This window comes from Halichoerus grypus, chromosome 1 (assembly GCF_964656455.1).
Source record: "Halichoerus grypus chromosome 1, mHalGry1.hap1.1, whole genome shotgun sequence".
Classification (NCBI taxonomy): domain Eukaryota; kingdom Metazoa; phylum Chordata; class Mammalia; order Carnivora; family Phocidae; genus Halichoerus; species Halichoerus grypus.
Window position 1 is genome coordinate 69739834 of NC_135712.1, and position 14378 is coordinate 69754211.

General features: G+C 36.5%; 1 protein-coding gene across 11 annotated transcripts in view; it reads right to left on the bottom strand.

The window, feature by feature from the left end:
* Positions 1 to 14378, bottom strand: part of LRCH3 (leucine rich repeats and calponin homology domain containing 3) — a 118552-nt gene that overhangs the window by 31964 nt on the left and 72210 nt on the right. For all 11 annotated transcript variants that reach the window (XM_078067152.1, XM_078067136.1, XM_078067116.1 and 8 more), the window contains exons 9-12: positions 10060 to 10208; positions 6610 to 6686; positions 1340 to 1391; positions 783 to 932 (exon numbers count right to left, since the gene is read on the bottom strand). In XM_078067152.1, coding sequence (XP_077923278.1) covers positions 783 to 932; positions 1340 to 1391; positions 6610 to 6686; positions 10060 to 10208 — 428 coding nt within the window. The remainder of the gene's footprint in view (positions 1 to 782; positions 933 to 1339; positions 1392 to 6609; positions 6687 to 10059; positions 10209 to 14378) is intronic.

The window sequence follows — 14378 nt, forward strand, 5'->3', positions numbered from 1 at the left end:
TAAGACCTGCTAAGATCTAGGGATGTAGCAGTAAACAAACAAGGCAAACATACTCTCTGTCTTCATGGGGCTTCCAGATAAATGGGAGAGACAGATATCAGACAGATAAAAATATAAAGAGTTATTTAATCATGAAGGGAAAAATCCAATGTGATTTCTGAACAAAAAGACTTTAAGTGATACAGGCAAGAAAAGAAAAAGAAAAAAGAAAAGAAAAGAAAACAGTTTAGATGCAACTGTAGACTGTAAATTTAAAAAAAGAAAGAAGAAGTATTAAGAGGGGTTGTTACCTGAGTAGGTGTGGAGAGAACAGAAAGGAAAGACTCAAAGATGACTCTGAAGTATTAAGCCTGTTAACCTTGCAAAAATTTGGTGCTCAGCGGAGTGAGGAAGTTAGAGACGGGCTTGGATAACAAGAGTTTACATGTGCATGGCACTTTAAAGTTTACGTGGCACTTTCACGGTCTTACTGATCTTTATTAATGTACTAGAGATTGAGGAAATGGCAGCTGGACAGTAAAGTGAGATGTCTAAAGACAGACTGCTAATGAAGAGGAAGAGACTACTGTCCCAAGAACAAGATGATCACTTCTCAGTCTACCTACAGGAGGACAATCCATCTAATCACAAGTAGGAGACTGTTACACTACTTACTCAGATTCTTTATGATGACTTAAGAAAGCTGACACTTTAAGATGAACACTGTTAGCCTCAGCAAAACAAATAAGCACTTACTTCTAAAATACGTTAGGAATTTCAATGAAATATGGCAAAAATCTCACCTTGACAAAGTCCAGGACAGCATCTCTCTGCATCTGCTTGGTCCTTATTTTCTCCTCCTCATACTGTAGGGCAGCAAGTTGGGCCTCTCTCCGAGTTCGCTCTACTAACTGTTCTCTTCTCCGATGAAGTTCCAAGTCTGTATGTGATAACTGGAACAAAAGTATTTTGCACGTGCAAGTGGGGCTAAAGGTCAACTTGCCAATATTCCGAATCAATTCAGGAAACTACTGCTGACCCAAGCAATTTCTACTTTGCAGTCACCTAACATTTCTTTCAATGTGTTTACTGCTCATCTTTTCCCATCTTTGCACTGTGTTCTTGTTCTTGTATGTATTATAGAGCATCATGTCGGTAAAGATTTACTGTCTGTCTGGTGTCTAAAAACACTGTTAGCAAGTATGAGGTGCACATGTTATATCAACTGTATTTTGGAGGAGACAGGTAGTGAAATTTACACGTATCTGGCAATTAATGGTAATTTAAGTGTTATGAAAATAGAAAATCATCTTAGTTTTTTAAAAAAAATCAAAACTAAAACAGAAAATTGTTTTTTTACCTGATTGTGACTTGGTGATAGTGACATGACAGAAGATGGCTCAACTGGAACCCTGACCCAAAAAGAAAAAAAAAAAAAAGAAAAATTCTTTGATAAAATAGACAGATATATAAAAACTAAGTAAAATTTTATTGTTAATGTAGCCTGCTATTAATCAATAGGCAAACTGTCTGGTCAGCAATGAAAGACTGACTGCATTTTATAAACCTGAGCCCAAGTCATTAAATTAAGCTACAGGAATACCTGATGTCTTCAACTCACATTTCACGTGACGATATCACTGATCAAGCTACAGAGCTAACAATGGTCTATGTCAGCCAGTGCTGACCAGACAGATATTTGAGATCACTTTTCAAACAGTATCATTTCTTTATAGCATACATAATTGTCTTCTTTATTACCATGATTGAAACAAGATTCGTGTAAAGGAGATCATTTTATATACAAAGTCATTTTATCCACAGAAATCTGTAAGATGACAGAACTTGGTAACTGTTCTTATAAAGCATTCCTAACTCCCATTTTCAACTGATGTAGCAATTTTAATAATAAAAATACATATTCTGTTGATTTTTATTTTTAAGAAAGAGATGAAACCTGATTTGATGCTTAAAAAAAAAACAGTAAAAGTTGCTTCTTAGTTTTATTAGTGCTAAATCTTACAGTTCGGTATTTATCTTTTTCCTGAGTTGGATTTAGTGCTTCAAGAGTCTGTTACTCATTTGTGTCTCACCTAACAATGTTGGGAGCAGTGACGTTGTGACATTTAGGACCTGAAATTTTAAACTATGATTACTAGCTTGTCAGGCTGATTTAAATGCATTAAATCAGTATGTTACTAGGGAAATAAAAATAAATCCCCCAAAGTTCCAGTTGTTTCTTCTTACTAACTAATAATAATACAAATTCCACCTGGCTTTCAGGACTCTTACCCCATTTCAGAAACATACCCACTATGGAATCTTTTCTCTAGCAATATCATATATTAATTCCTTACTTCAAGCCTTTTCTATAGATTCCAACCTACAGAGATCTTCTTAGAAAAGGTCTTTTTAAGGGCGCCTGGGTGGCTCAGTTGGTTAAGCGACTGCCTTCGGCTCAGGTCATGATCCTGGAGTCCCGGGATCGAGTCCCACATCAGGCTCCCTGCTCAGCAGGGAGTCTGCTTCTCCCTCTGACCCTCCTCCCTCTCATGCTCTCTGTCTCTCATTCTCTCTCTCGCAAATAAATAAAATCTTAAAAAAAAAAAAATTAAAAAAAAAAAAAGGTCTTTTTAAAAATCTTCTTGTTCTTTAAAATTGGGACTTTTCTTCTTGATGTACATGTGTAATCAATACCTCTTCTGCATTTATCAACTACAATTCATGTCATTTTTTTGGGCAACGTTTTTCAGAGGCACATAGAAACTAACAATCTTTGAGCTCCTACCAGGTACTACATATGCCCTGTGAAGTATTTTATACACAGTGTTTCTCAATCATTCTTCATGCAATCTTAGGAGTAGAACTATTATAATCCTCATTCTACAGTTGAGAAGCTGAGGCATGGAAGTTAAGTAACTTTCCCAAGGTGATGCGGCCAGTAGTCCTTTATCTGACTTGGTGGTAGTCTGCTTTCTCATCTTCTAGGTATGCAGCCTACAAGAACTGGAGGTACCTCAGAAATCATAGAGTCCACGCCACTAACTTTACAAGAGAGAAAACTAAGGCCCTCAGAAGTTCAATGATAGCTACTTGGGCCAGAGCCTGGATTAGAATTCAAGCCCCCTGACTTGGAGATTAGTGGCTTCTACTATTTCACACTTCCCCACTCTACAGAGGCAGAGTGTAGGAAGGAGAAAGCAAAGAGCAGGGAGACTTAAAAGCATATGGGCACACATATAGAAAACAATTACCTGCAATGGCAAAAACTAAGCTGTGAAAAGTTAAAGATGGCAGTAAAGAGTGAAGCATGGCATATGGAAGAATAAAAGTGGCAGTGAGAACAGACAGCTCCCTCAAGCCAATCATCAGGTGCTAATGTTGGCCCATCACAGCTTGGTTGCTCCTTGGTGCCACCATGCTACTTCATACCATATGGCCTTTTCATCTATGAATATGGTTCTCAATAGGAGTGTCACAACATTTCAGATAATTTTTTTGTTGCACAAGATTGTCCTGCACATTATAGGTGCCTGCCAGTAACACCTATAATCATTTTGGCAGCCAATTTCCAAATAAAATAAACATGTTTCAAATATCCACTGAAGAGTGGTGCTAGAACCTATTGAGAAACACTGGCCTACCTTATACTTCCCTAAACTGAAAAAAAAGGTAATATGTAAAAAAGCAAAACTTAAGCCACACTCTTGTTGTCTTTCTCTTCTTGTATCTTTTCTTTTCTTATATTGGTTCCACATCTTTGAAGTATTCACAAATTTTTTTTTTTTTAATTTCCAGGCATCAAAAAAAAGTTAAAAAAAAAACCTGTTTTATATGACCTATAGCCATATATCTTACCTTTACTAAAATAATTAAAATACCACCCCCTAAAAAGTTTTGACAGAATAAATTATATTTATTTTAAAGGTATAGAACAAATTACTTAATAACTCCCTTAGACAAGGTTTAAAATAACACTGAAGCTGGAAAAAAAACTTCCTTAATTTTTTTACTAATCCTTCCCAACCTTTATCTTATTAGCACTCCTAGGCAGTACATTCTTAGTCAAAATTTTTCAAGAAAAGAGAAGAGTGGATTGGTAGGGTAAGATTTCTGGCTGAGATATAACCAATAAAGAATGAGACACAAGTGAGTCCAGTACTGTGAATAGTCTGGGAGAAGCAACATGGTACCATAGTGGTTAAGGTCATGGACATTAGAATTAGTTGTAACGGAGTTTGAATCCAAGGTCTGTCCTTTTTTTTATTTTTATTTTTTTTATTTTTTAACGATTTTATTTATTGAGAGAGAGAGAGCACAAGTGGGGAGAGGGGCAGAGAGAGAGGGAGAAGCAGACTCCTCGCTGAACAGGGAGACCGACGTGGGGCTCAATCCCTGGACCGTGGGATCATGACCTGAGCCAAAGGCAGACGCTTAACCGACTGAGCCACCCAGGCGCCACCAGTCTTTCACTTAATAGTGGGTGACTATGAATATAAATGGAAAACTACTAGGTCTGAAAGCAGAGGCTCCAATAAGGGAAGATTCCCTCAGTGCTGGCAGAGCAAGAATTTCTAAAAAAGTGGTAAAAACAGGAATGCTGGGTTAAGGTTAGGTAGACAGATTTTTGGCCCCTATGACTTCCACCCCCTGGTGTTACTCCAGTAAATATGTTACATGTCAAAAAGGACTTTGCAGATGAAATTAAGGTTACTAACTGGCTGACCCTGAAATGGGAAAATTATCCAGGTGGATCTAATGTAATCATGGGAACCCTTAAAAGCAGAAGAGGGCGGGGGGGTGGGCAATTGGAGGGAAGTGGTCAAAGCTACAAACTTCAGCTATAAGATAAATGAGTACTAGGGATGTAATGTATAACATGATGACTATAGTTAGCATTGCTGTGTGATATACAGGAAAGTCGTTAAGAGAGTAAACCCTAAAAGTTCTTATCACAAGGAGGAAAAGAATTTTTTATTGTATTTATATGAGATGATGGCTATTAACTAAACCTATTGTGATCATTTCATAATATATGTAAATCAAACCATCACGCTGTATGCCTTAAACTTATGCAGTGACTTATGTCAATTATTTCTCAGTAAAACTGGGGGAAAAAACAGAAGAGGAAAGCAAGAGAGTCTGTGGGATGTGAAAGAAAGGGAAATCAGAGAGAGTGAAAATGTGAGAAGAGATTCAAAATGGCTCGCCATTGCTGACTTGAAGATGGAGGGAGCTATGAACCAAGGAATGTGGGTAGACTCCAGAAGCTAAAAACGAGTCCCAGCTGATAACCAGCAAAGTAACAGGGACCTCAGTGCTATAACTATATGCAATTGAATTCTGCCTACAACCTGCATGGGCCTGGAAGTGGGTTCTCCCCCAGGGTCTGCAGGTAAGAATCTAGGCCAGCCAGTGCCGTGACTTTGGCTTACGAGACCCTAAGGGGAAAATGAAGGCAAGAATGAAGGCTTGCCCACACTTCTATCCTACAGAACTGAGATATTATAAACTTAGATATTATGTTTTAAGCCACTAAATTTGTGGTAATTTGTTACATGAGTATTAGAAAACTAATATATAAGGTAACTGAGAAAAACAAAAAAAAGCTGGCTTTCATCTTGAGAGTTTCTATTAAATTCTAGAGATCTTGAGCTTTACTTATGATGGATGAAGGAGGTAAGAGGGACAGGAGATAAAGCATGGAACCACCCAAAGTGGAAAAACACAATAGCAAACCCCTGTGCAAAACAGGAATCTCAAAAGACTACACCCTCAATATAAGGACTCATAGCAACTAAAAAGCCATTCTGAGATAAATTTCAAAGATATGGAATTTAACTAAATCCCCAAGAACTAACTGATGAGACTATAAAAGGCCAATTATGAGATTTTTTTCTTGCACTGTTCTCCCCACATTTTCTTTACCCATCTATATCTCCGTTTCCTAAACAATTTTAATATCCCGTCAAGTATAAGTAAAGATCTATGTACAACACTTTCTACAAAGGAAATTTACTGTTGCTTAAGAACAAGTTTATCAAGTCTACTGCTTTAAGACTTCATAAAAACAGAGAGGAAGCAACGACCCAAAGGCTGTGAATTTTTCAACTATTGTGATACAGTGTGTGGCAAGAAACTTTTGGAATTTAAGAATAAGCAGTAGTACTCTAAGTAGTCAAGTTAATTTTAGAAATATTCTGTGAAGTACTAAGTGTACTGAAAAGATCATATCAGTTGAGATAGGAAGGAGGATACATATTGCTGTCTCTAAGTCCCTGTTTCTAGTCAAAAGTTTAAGCAAAAAAAAATTTCAGGACTCCTGAAATTCATTTAGCATTCTTTATGCACAACTCCAGACATATCACCATAAAATCTCACTGCCATTAAGTATCTTCAAATCAAATAATTATACAGGTAATGGTTTAGGCAATCTGAATTTAGAATCAATAATCAATTTTACTTCTTTTTCTATTACATGAGCACAAAGCACACTGTCACTCAGCTCTAAATACACGGTGTCTAAACATCTTCATCATACATAGGTCTGCGCAAAACCAAAACCATTTCATGCTCTCATTAATGACTTTTAAAGACAGAAACAAACGAGGAGAATTGGTTTTTTCAAACCTGTTTTGATGTGAATATCTTCTCATGTCCTCTGTTTTTTGAAACTCCCTCAGAGGTACTGGCTTTATGGGTGAACCCTAGGCCAAAAAAGCAGAAATAAATCAATTTAACGGATGTATCCACAACACTGTGACTGCACAGTCCACATTCGATTTGGCATTTAAGGATCTGTAGATCACACTAAAAAATATTTTAACAAAATCTTCAAATGTGAATTTTTTCAAATGTGAATTTTTATCTTTAAAAGTATTCATTAGGGCACCTGGGTGGCTCAGTTGGTTGAGCGACTGCCTTCTCCTCGGGTCCTGATCCTGGAGTGCGGGGATCAGTCGCGTGTTGGGCTCCCTGCTCAGTGGGGCGTCTGCTTCTCCCTCTGACCCCCCCCCATGCTCTCTCTCATTCTCTTTCTCTCAAATGAATAAATAAAATCTTTTAAAAAAGGAAGAAATAAAATAAATAAAAGTATTCATTATAGGCTATATTACTGCTTTGATAAGCAAAACACTATTCCAAACACTATACCAAGACACTCTTAAAAAAAGTAGATTTCCTTCTCACTGTATTATATAAATTACACTGACCATACAGTAATATTTACTAAATGATAAGATGTTAGAGCTTGAGAGGCTCTTAGGGGCCATCTAGTACAAATTTCCATCCAGAACAGGAATTCCCACCTGCCCTACCCTAACTTGTGCTCAGTCTCTTTTGTGTATTTCGAGTAATAAGGAGATCATTGGAGAGATTACATTTTTTAAAAAAGATTTAATTTATTTATTTGAGAGAGAGAGACCATGCGAGAGAGCACAAGTGGGGGTGGGGGGGAGTAGCAGAGGGAGAGGGAGGAGCAGACTCCACGCTGAGCAGGGAGCCCAACATGGGGCCCTATCCCAGGACCCTGAGATTATGACCTGAGCCGAAGGCAGACGCTTAAGCGAATGAGCCACCCAGATGCCCCGGGCAGATTACATTCTTCATCATAAATTGTTACTTATGTTAGTGATACAAACAGTCCTGGGGATATTGGTGGAATATTAAGATAAAGCAAAAATTAATTTCTATTTATGGTAAAAATATGGTGTTAACCAAAAGAAGAATATTGACAATTTAATTTATTTATAAACTAAAGGGTAAGTGTCATTTCAAAAAAACATTACTGAGGAAAATTCAACTGGCCTCAGTGATATGGACCACATACTGAGAAATAAAATTATAAATCAAAGGTAGAGGCTTATAGGTTATTACAGCATTTATTTTGTCAAATGAGAATCTATAGAAGCAATACAATCTGATTTCAACACCAAAAATAATCATTAAAATGGGTATTCTTTAAGGGATAGAAAGCAACTTATCCAAAAAGGGAATCTAAAAAAAATCAAACGTAAGGGACGCCTGGGTGGCTCAGTCCGTTAAGCGTCTGCCTTCGGCTCAGGTCATGATCTCAGGGTCCTGGGATCGAGTCCCGCCTCAGGCTCCTTGCTCAGCAGGGAGCCTGGCTTCTCCCTCTGCTTGCCGCTCCCCCTGCTTGCGCACTCTCTCTCTCTCTCTCTGACAAATAAATAAAATCTTAAAAAAAAAAAAATCAAATGTAAAACTATTTACAGTCTATCTCCAAGAAACAGGTAATCACATAGAACTTGAAAATCTTCGGTGAGTTACTGCAAAGGACTACAGAAGACTCTTTTAAAGTCTGGGCATGAGGATCATACAAAATGAGATATAATTCTAGAACCCTGATTAAAGAATAATTATTCTAATGTAAGTGAATATGACTTTTTAAAATAAACAAAAATCTGTCCTAGTATGTTAACATCAGTGACTTAACACATTGGTTTTACAATACGGCAATTATCTAAAATTATTGCAAGAGGTACATGAAATTTTCATGACGGATGTGATGTTGGTTTAATTTTAAAAGTAAATATAATACCCTATAAATATAAGTTATACCCTATTTTATCATAATACCTCTATGTATGAGAAGTATTATAACAGAATTAAACAATAGCAGAGTGTTTAAAATCTCAAAAAGGTTCTTTTTTTTATCAACCCATTCTTAGACAGTACTCAAGAATATAACACTTTAGGTGGTTGTTAAACCACCTAAAATAATACTACTTCATCACATTTTTATACATGCCAAATTTTAGAAGACCTTATGATACAGAAGTCATAAAGAGCGTTATAACATAGAATCATGAAGACTACCACACAAGTATAGCTGGAATTAAAAAAAAAAATTTACAAAATAGCAAATATGATGGATTAAAAAATGATACAATTTCCAGTAGTAGTATAACAGGCATTTTTACTTTTAGTAGAAATACCTCATCTATACATAAAATGATCAAAGAGAAAGACCACAAGGAAAAAGACTCCCTTTAAGATTACAATGTGCATTGTTAATTTTCACTTTTTCTTCAAAGTAGTCGTCCTTTGTTCTAGTAAGAATGTTCATATCCTGAGTCATATGTAGTTTCATTAATCTCCTGGTACACTGCTATTTCTGGGCTGCAGGACTTTGATTTAAATATCTTTATCCAACTTTAAATACAAGAGTGTCTTCTGAAAACCAACAAAAAATACTGTGGTCAAAAGTCTTCAGACAGGAAAACTGAGGATTTTTTTTTTTTTTTAAGAATGGTAATATCGCTCCACAATACATCCCACTTGAGTGATTATCCTCTATTTCTAAAAGGCTAAATACATCACTCTCCAAAAAGGCCCCAAGTGTTTCTCAAATAACCCCTGCTCAGAGCCTGGGACCAACTCCAGACATTAACATCACACACACTGAAGTGGAGCCGTTTCATTATGCTGACTAGATATGCTGAAGAATGCAATTTCCACTGGAGCCCCTTGGGGGATTGGCAGCAATTCTACAGTGGGCTGAATGCTCACTTGTTTTCTAAGGCAACTCAATGCTCCACTATAAGAGACACCCAAGAACTATAATGGCAAACAATTTATATTCTGTGTGACTTAGCATAAAAGCTCCAATATAATTAATGCATTATAAAAATTCTATGGTTAAGTCTGTACGTTGCTCCAAAGTCTGCAGTATGGTTCGACTCTTATAATTACTAATGAAGCTATGATGTACCAGTTAGTAATAATAAAAAAATGGTAAGAACAATAATGAATGAAAAGCATTACATTCGTTTGCATTTTCTTCAAAGGCATAGGATACTCTTAGGACTCTTCCTATTCCTTCTTCAAGATTCTGAAATCTGTCTTTTTATTTGAAAAATAAAGCCAAACCCTATTTGAGACTACTGTCTGACTTTCTACAATAAATCTGAAAAATTCAATCATAAAATTGGGGCTGAACATTATAAAACAAATAATTAGGCCTAAACCAATAATCACTAATATGACAGAAATTTATACCATCATGAACTGTTTTTACTAGGGGACAGCAACATATTTAGGCTTAAAAGTGTGTACTACCTCATGAGAGATTCGCCGTTGTTCAATATACGCCATAAACTGGGAACTGAGGCTGTCTGGTTCCAGCCCCTTGGGCTGTCTCATCTCATCCTCTTCCTCCTCCGCAGTACAGCTGTCAATGTAGTCGATCTGGTCCAGATCATGTTCCACTGTCCACACCATACACACACATACACATACGCACACACACACACCAGGAAAGAATAGTCAAATTCAACAGCCAATAAACACATTCAGTTGCATTCTTTCCTTTTCCCTAACATTTTCTATTCTGAAAGTGGGAGGAATGAGAAGAAGTGTAAATTAGGTAAGCCTTTCTTTTTAAGTCCATGGCCACTCACAAAAATAGGTTCCAGAAAAATCTTAGTCCTAATTGACTAAAGAATGCAGTAATTGATAGTAATTATGGGATTACAGACCTCTAATATTGCTTTTTTCTTTGGATGCCTCTTTACTGTTTTAAACAAGACAGTCTGAGTCTGTGAGACAAAGAGAGGAAGAATAATTTTTAAACACTGGGGGGTATATCTTCTTTTACATTTTTTCCCCCGTTTTAGCTTGAGGGCTTAATCCTATCTCTTCAAGGAACTGGGAGTAAGAAAACCTAACACGGTCAAGTCAAAATGAAAGAGAAAGGATAGGAGGAAAGTGGACTCAGAGATAAAGAAACAGCTGCTGACCACTGTTTCTCTTCCTGTAACTGTTGTTCATAATTAGAACAATGATTTTCTTATTTTGAAATTTATTTTCTAGAGGTCAGCAGTGTAGATATTTTGTAGCAGTTTGGGGATGGAAGGGAATCATTTGAGAATTTTTGCTTCTCAAAATGCTTTGGGGTGAGAGGTATATGAGTAAGATATAGCCCCATCATTATTTATTCTAATAAGTTTGGGAGTGCCCCATTATTTTAAGTTTAAAAAGTAACTTTTTTTTAAGGTTTTAGTTTTAAGCAATCTCTACACTTGACCTGGGGCCTGAACCCACAACCCCGAGATCAAGAGTTGCATGCTCCATTAACTGAGCCAGCCACATGTCCCCAAAAGTAACTATATTTAAAAGCTGGTTAAAATGGCATACTAGGGAAAGAAAAACTTTGCTACTAAGCTTTCTAAGGTTTCTCCAGAGACTAAACCCCAATCATTATTGTATGATGTTCTACAGACTACCTAAAAGTTGCAGTTGCTGAGAATAATGAACTCAGAGAAGTCTATTTCTGTTTTCAGATTCAATTATTTATTTTAGAGAGAGAGAGAGAAAGAGCAGGGGGAGGGGCAGAGGGAGTCTCAAGCAGACTCCGTGTTGAGAGTTGAGATCATGACCTAAGCCAAAATCAAGAGCTGGACACCTAACCGACAGAGGTATCCAGGCCCCTCTGATTCATTTATTTCTAAATAATTCCATAATGGCCATTAATATAAAAACAAATTTTGAGTTACCAGAGTTATAATAACAGGTAAAAGGATGGAAAGGTCTATACCCACATTAGAAACCAGGTATATAAATGCATTTTTTTCAATAAGCTACAATTTGTGTGACTAAATAAATGGTTCATTTTATGACTACTTCTCAAGAAAGCAATATCACCTTTTCATACTACCTAGATCAGTACAGTCCAAGAGAAATAGAATGCAAGCCATAAAAGTGAACCATATAAGTATTAAAAAATTATCTAGTAGCACATTAAAAAAAAGTCAAAAGAAAAGGTGACATTAGTTTTAATAATATATTTTACTTTGTCTAATATATCTAAAATAGTGTCATTACAGCATATAATTAATATAAAGTATCACTGATATTTTACATTCTTTTTTTTCCTCCATGTAAAGGCTTCAAAACCCAATGTGTATTTTACAGTTATAGTACATCTCAATTTAGAAAGGCCTCATTTCAGGGGCACCTGGCTGGCTCAGTAGGAAGAGCATGCAACTCTTGATCTCAGGGTTGTGAGTTCAAGCCCCATGTCAGGTGTAAAGATTACTTAAATTAAGAAAACTTAAAAAAAAAAAAAAAACATCAGAAAGGCCTCATTTCAAATGCTCAATAACCACACGTGGCTAGTGGCTACCATACTGGACAGCACAGATCAAGACAAAAATATTTTAAGTCTGAAATGAACTAAGGGAAAAGATATCTCATATGAAAGCAAAATTAAAAAGAAAACCACTAAAACGTGAATGGAATGGTAAGTAACAGGAGTACAAAAGAATATAAAATGGTAAGAAAAAAAAGAGAGCAAGCCACTTAATTGAAATCATCATTCAAGGATGAAAGCTCTTAAGAAGACATCAGATGTCCAAGAGACACATTGAAAAGATGCTCATCATCGCTCATCATCAGGGAAATGCATATCAAAACTACAATGAGATATCACCTCACACCTGTCAGAATGGCTAAAATCAACAACACAAGAAGCAACAGGTGTTGGCGAGGATGTGGAGAAAAGGAACACTCATGCACAACTGGTGGGAATGCAAACTGGTGCAGTCACTGTGGAAAACAGTATGGTGGTTCCTCAAAAAGTTAAGAATAGAACTACCTTATGATCCCACAATTGCATTACTAGGTATTTACCCAAAGAACACAAAAACACTAAGTCAAAGGGACACATGCACCCCTATGTTTATAGCAGCATTATTTAGAATGGCCAAATTATGGAAGCAGCCAGGTGTCTATCAATAGACGAATGGATAAAGATGTGGAGTATATATGTGTGTGTGTACACACACACACACACACATACACACACACACACACACACAGAGGAATATTATTCAGCCATTAAAAAGAATGAAATCTTGCCATTTGCAACAACATGGATGGAGCTACAGAGTATAATGTTAAGTGAAATAAGTCAGAGAAAGACAAAACCATATGATTTCACTCACATGTGGAATTTAAGAAATAAAACAAGCAAAGGGAAAAAGAGAAACAAATCAAGAAAAAGACTTTTTTTTTTTTTATTTGAGAGAGAGAGAATGAGAGAGAGAGAACACATGAGAGGGGATAGTGTCAGAGGACAAAGCAGACTCCCTGCCGAGCAGGGAGCCCAATGTGGGACTCGATCCAGGGACTCCAGGATCATGACCTGAGCCGAAGGCAGTCGCTTAACCAACTGAGCCACCCAGGCGCCCGAAAAAGACTATTTTTTAAAAAAGATTCTATTTTTATTTATTTAAGAGAGAGAGAGAGGGAGAGCACAGAGGAAGAGTGAGAGGGAGATACAGATTTCCCGATGAGCAGAGAGCCCAATGTGGGGCTTGATCCCAGGACCCTGAGATCATGATCCGAGCTGAAGGCAGACATTTAACCAACTGAGCCACCCAAGTGCCCCGAGAAAAAGACTGCTAACTATAGAGAACAAACTGATGGTTACCAGAGGGGAGGTTGGATGGGGGGGTGGGTTATTTAGGTGATGGGGATTAAAGAGTGCACTTTGTGATGGCATGGGGTGATGTATGGAAGTGTTGAATTACTAATATTGTACATTTGAAACTAATATAATATTGTATGTTAACTAACTGGAATTAAAGTAAAAACTTTAAAAAAAAGATGAAAGCTCTTGTCAGACAGATTTCTAGATCAAAGTAATATTTCCCTTACAGTTGGCCCTCAATATTTAAATGTTAGGATTTGGGGGGGGCAGCGCCTGGGTGGCTCAGTTGCTTAGGCATCCAACTCTTGATTTCAGCTCAGGTCTTCATCTCAGGGTTGTGAGCTCAAGCCCTATGTTGGGCTCCACACTCAACATTAAAAAATAAATAAAATAAAATAATTTAATAAATAAAATAAAATAAAATTAATTAATTAAATAAATAAAACAAACATTAGGATTTGAGAATTCAAACTAAAGCAAGATTGAATAGAATGTTACAATCAGGAGTCTGCCCAGAACACCAAAGCAGCAGAAATAGCTCTGCCTGTTAATGAAACTAAAAAAATTACAAATTAAAAGAATTTTTGAATTTAAATTACATATTTTTAAATACCAAAATAAAGAAAACTTAGATTCAGATGCCCTTGAAGAATACAATCCACAATGAATGAAAAAGTGAATGTCAAGAAATCCACTGAATTCCAGGAAGTGGTCAAATAACGACCACAGGGAGAATCTTAAAAAAGGAGAATAGTACTTCAAAAGAGAATCATGATGAAATCAAGATTAACAAAGATCTATACCAGGTAAACAGTCTTTAATGAAGTTTCCTTCCAAAATAAAAATGAGAGACATAAAAAACACTGTATTTTAACTTCAAGCCTGAAAACTTAAGAGAAATTAAAATTTAATCCCAATGGAGAACAACTTTTTTCCAATCATATGA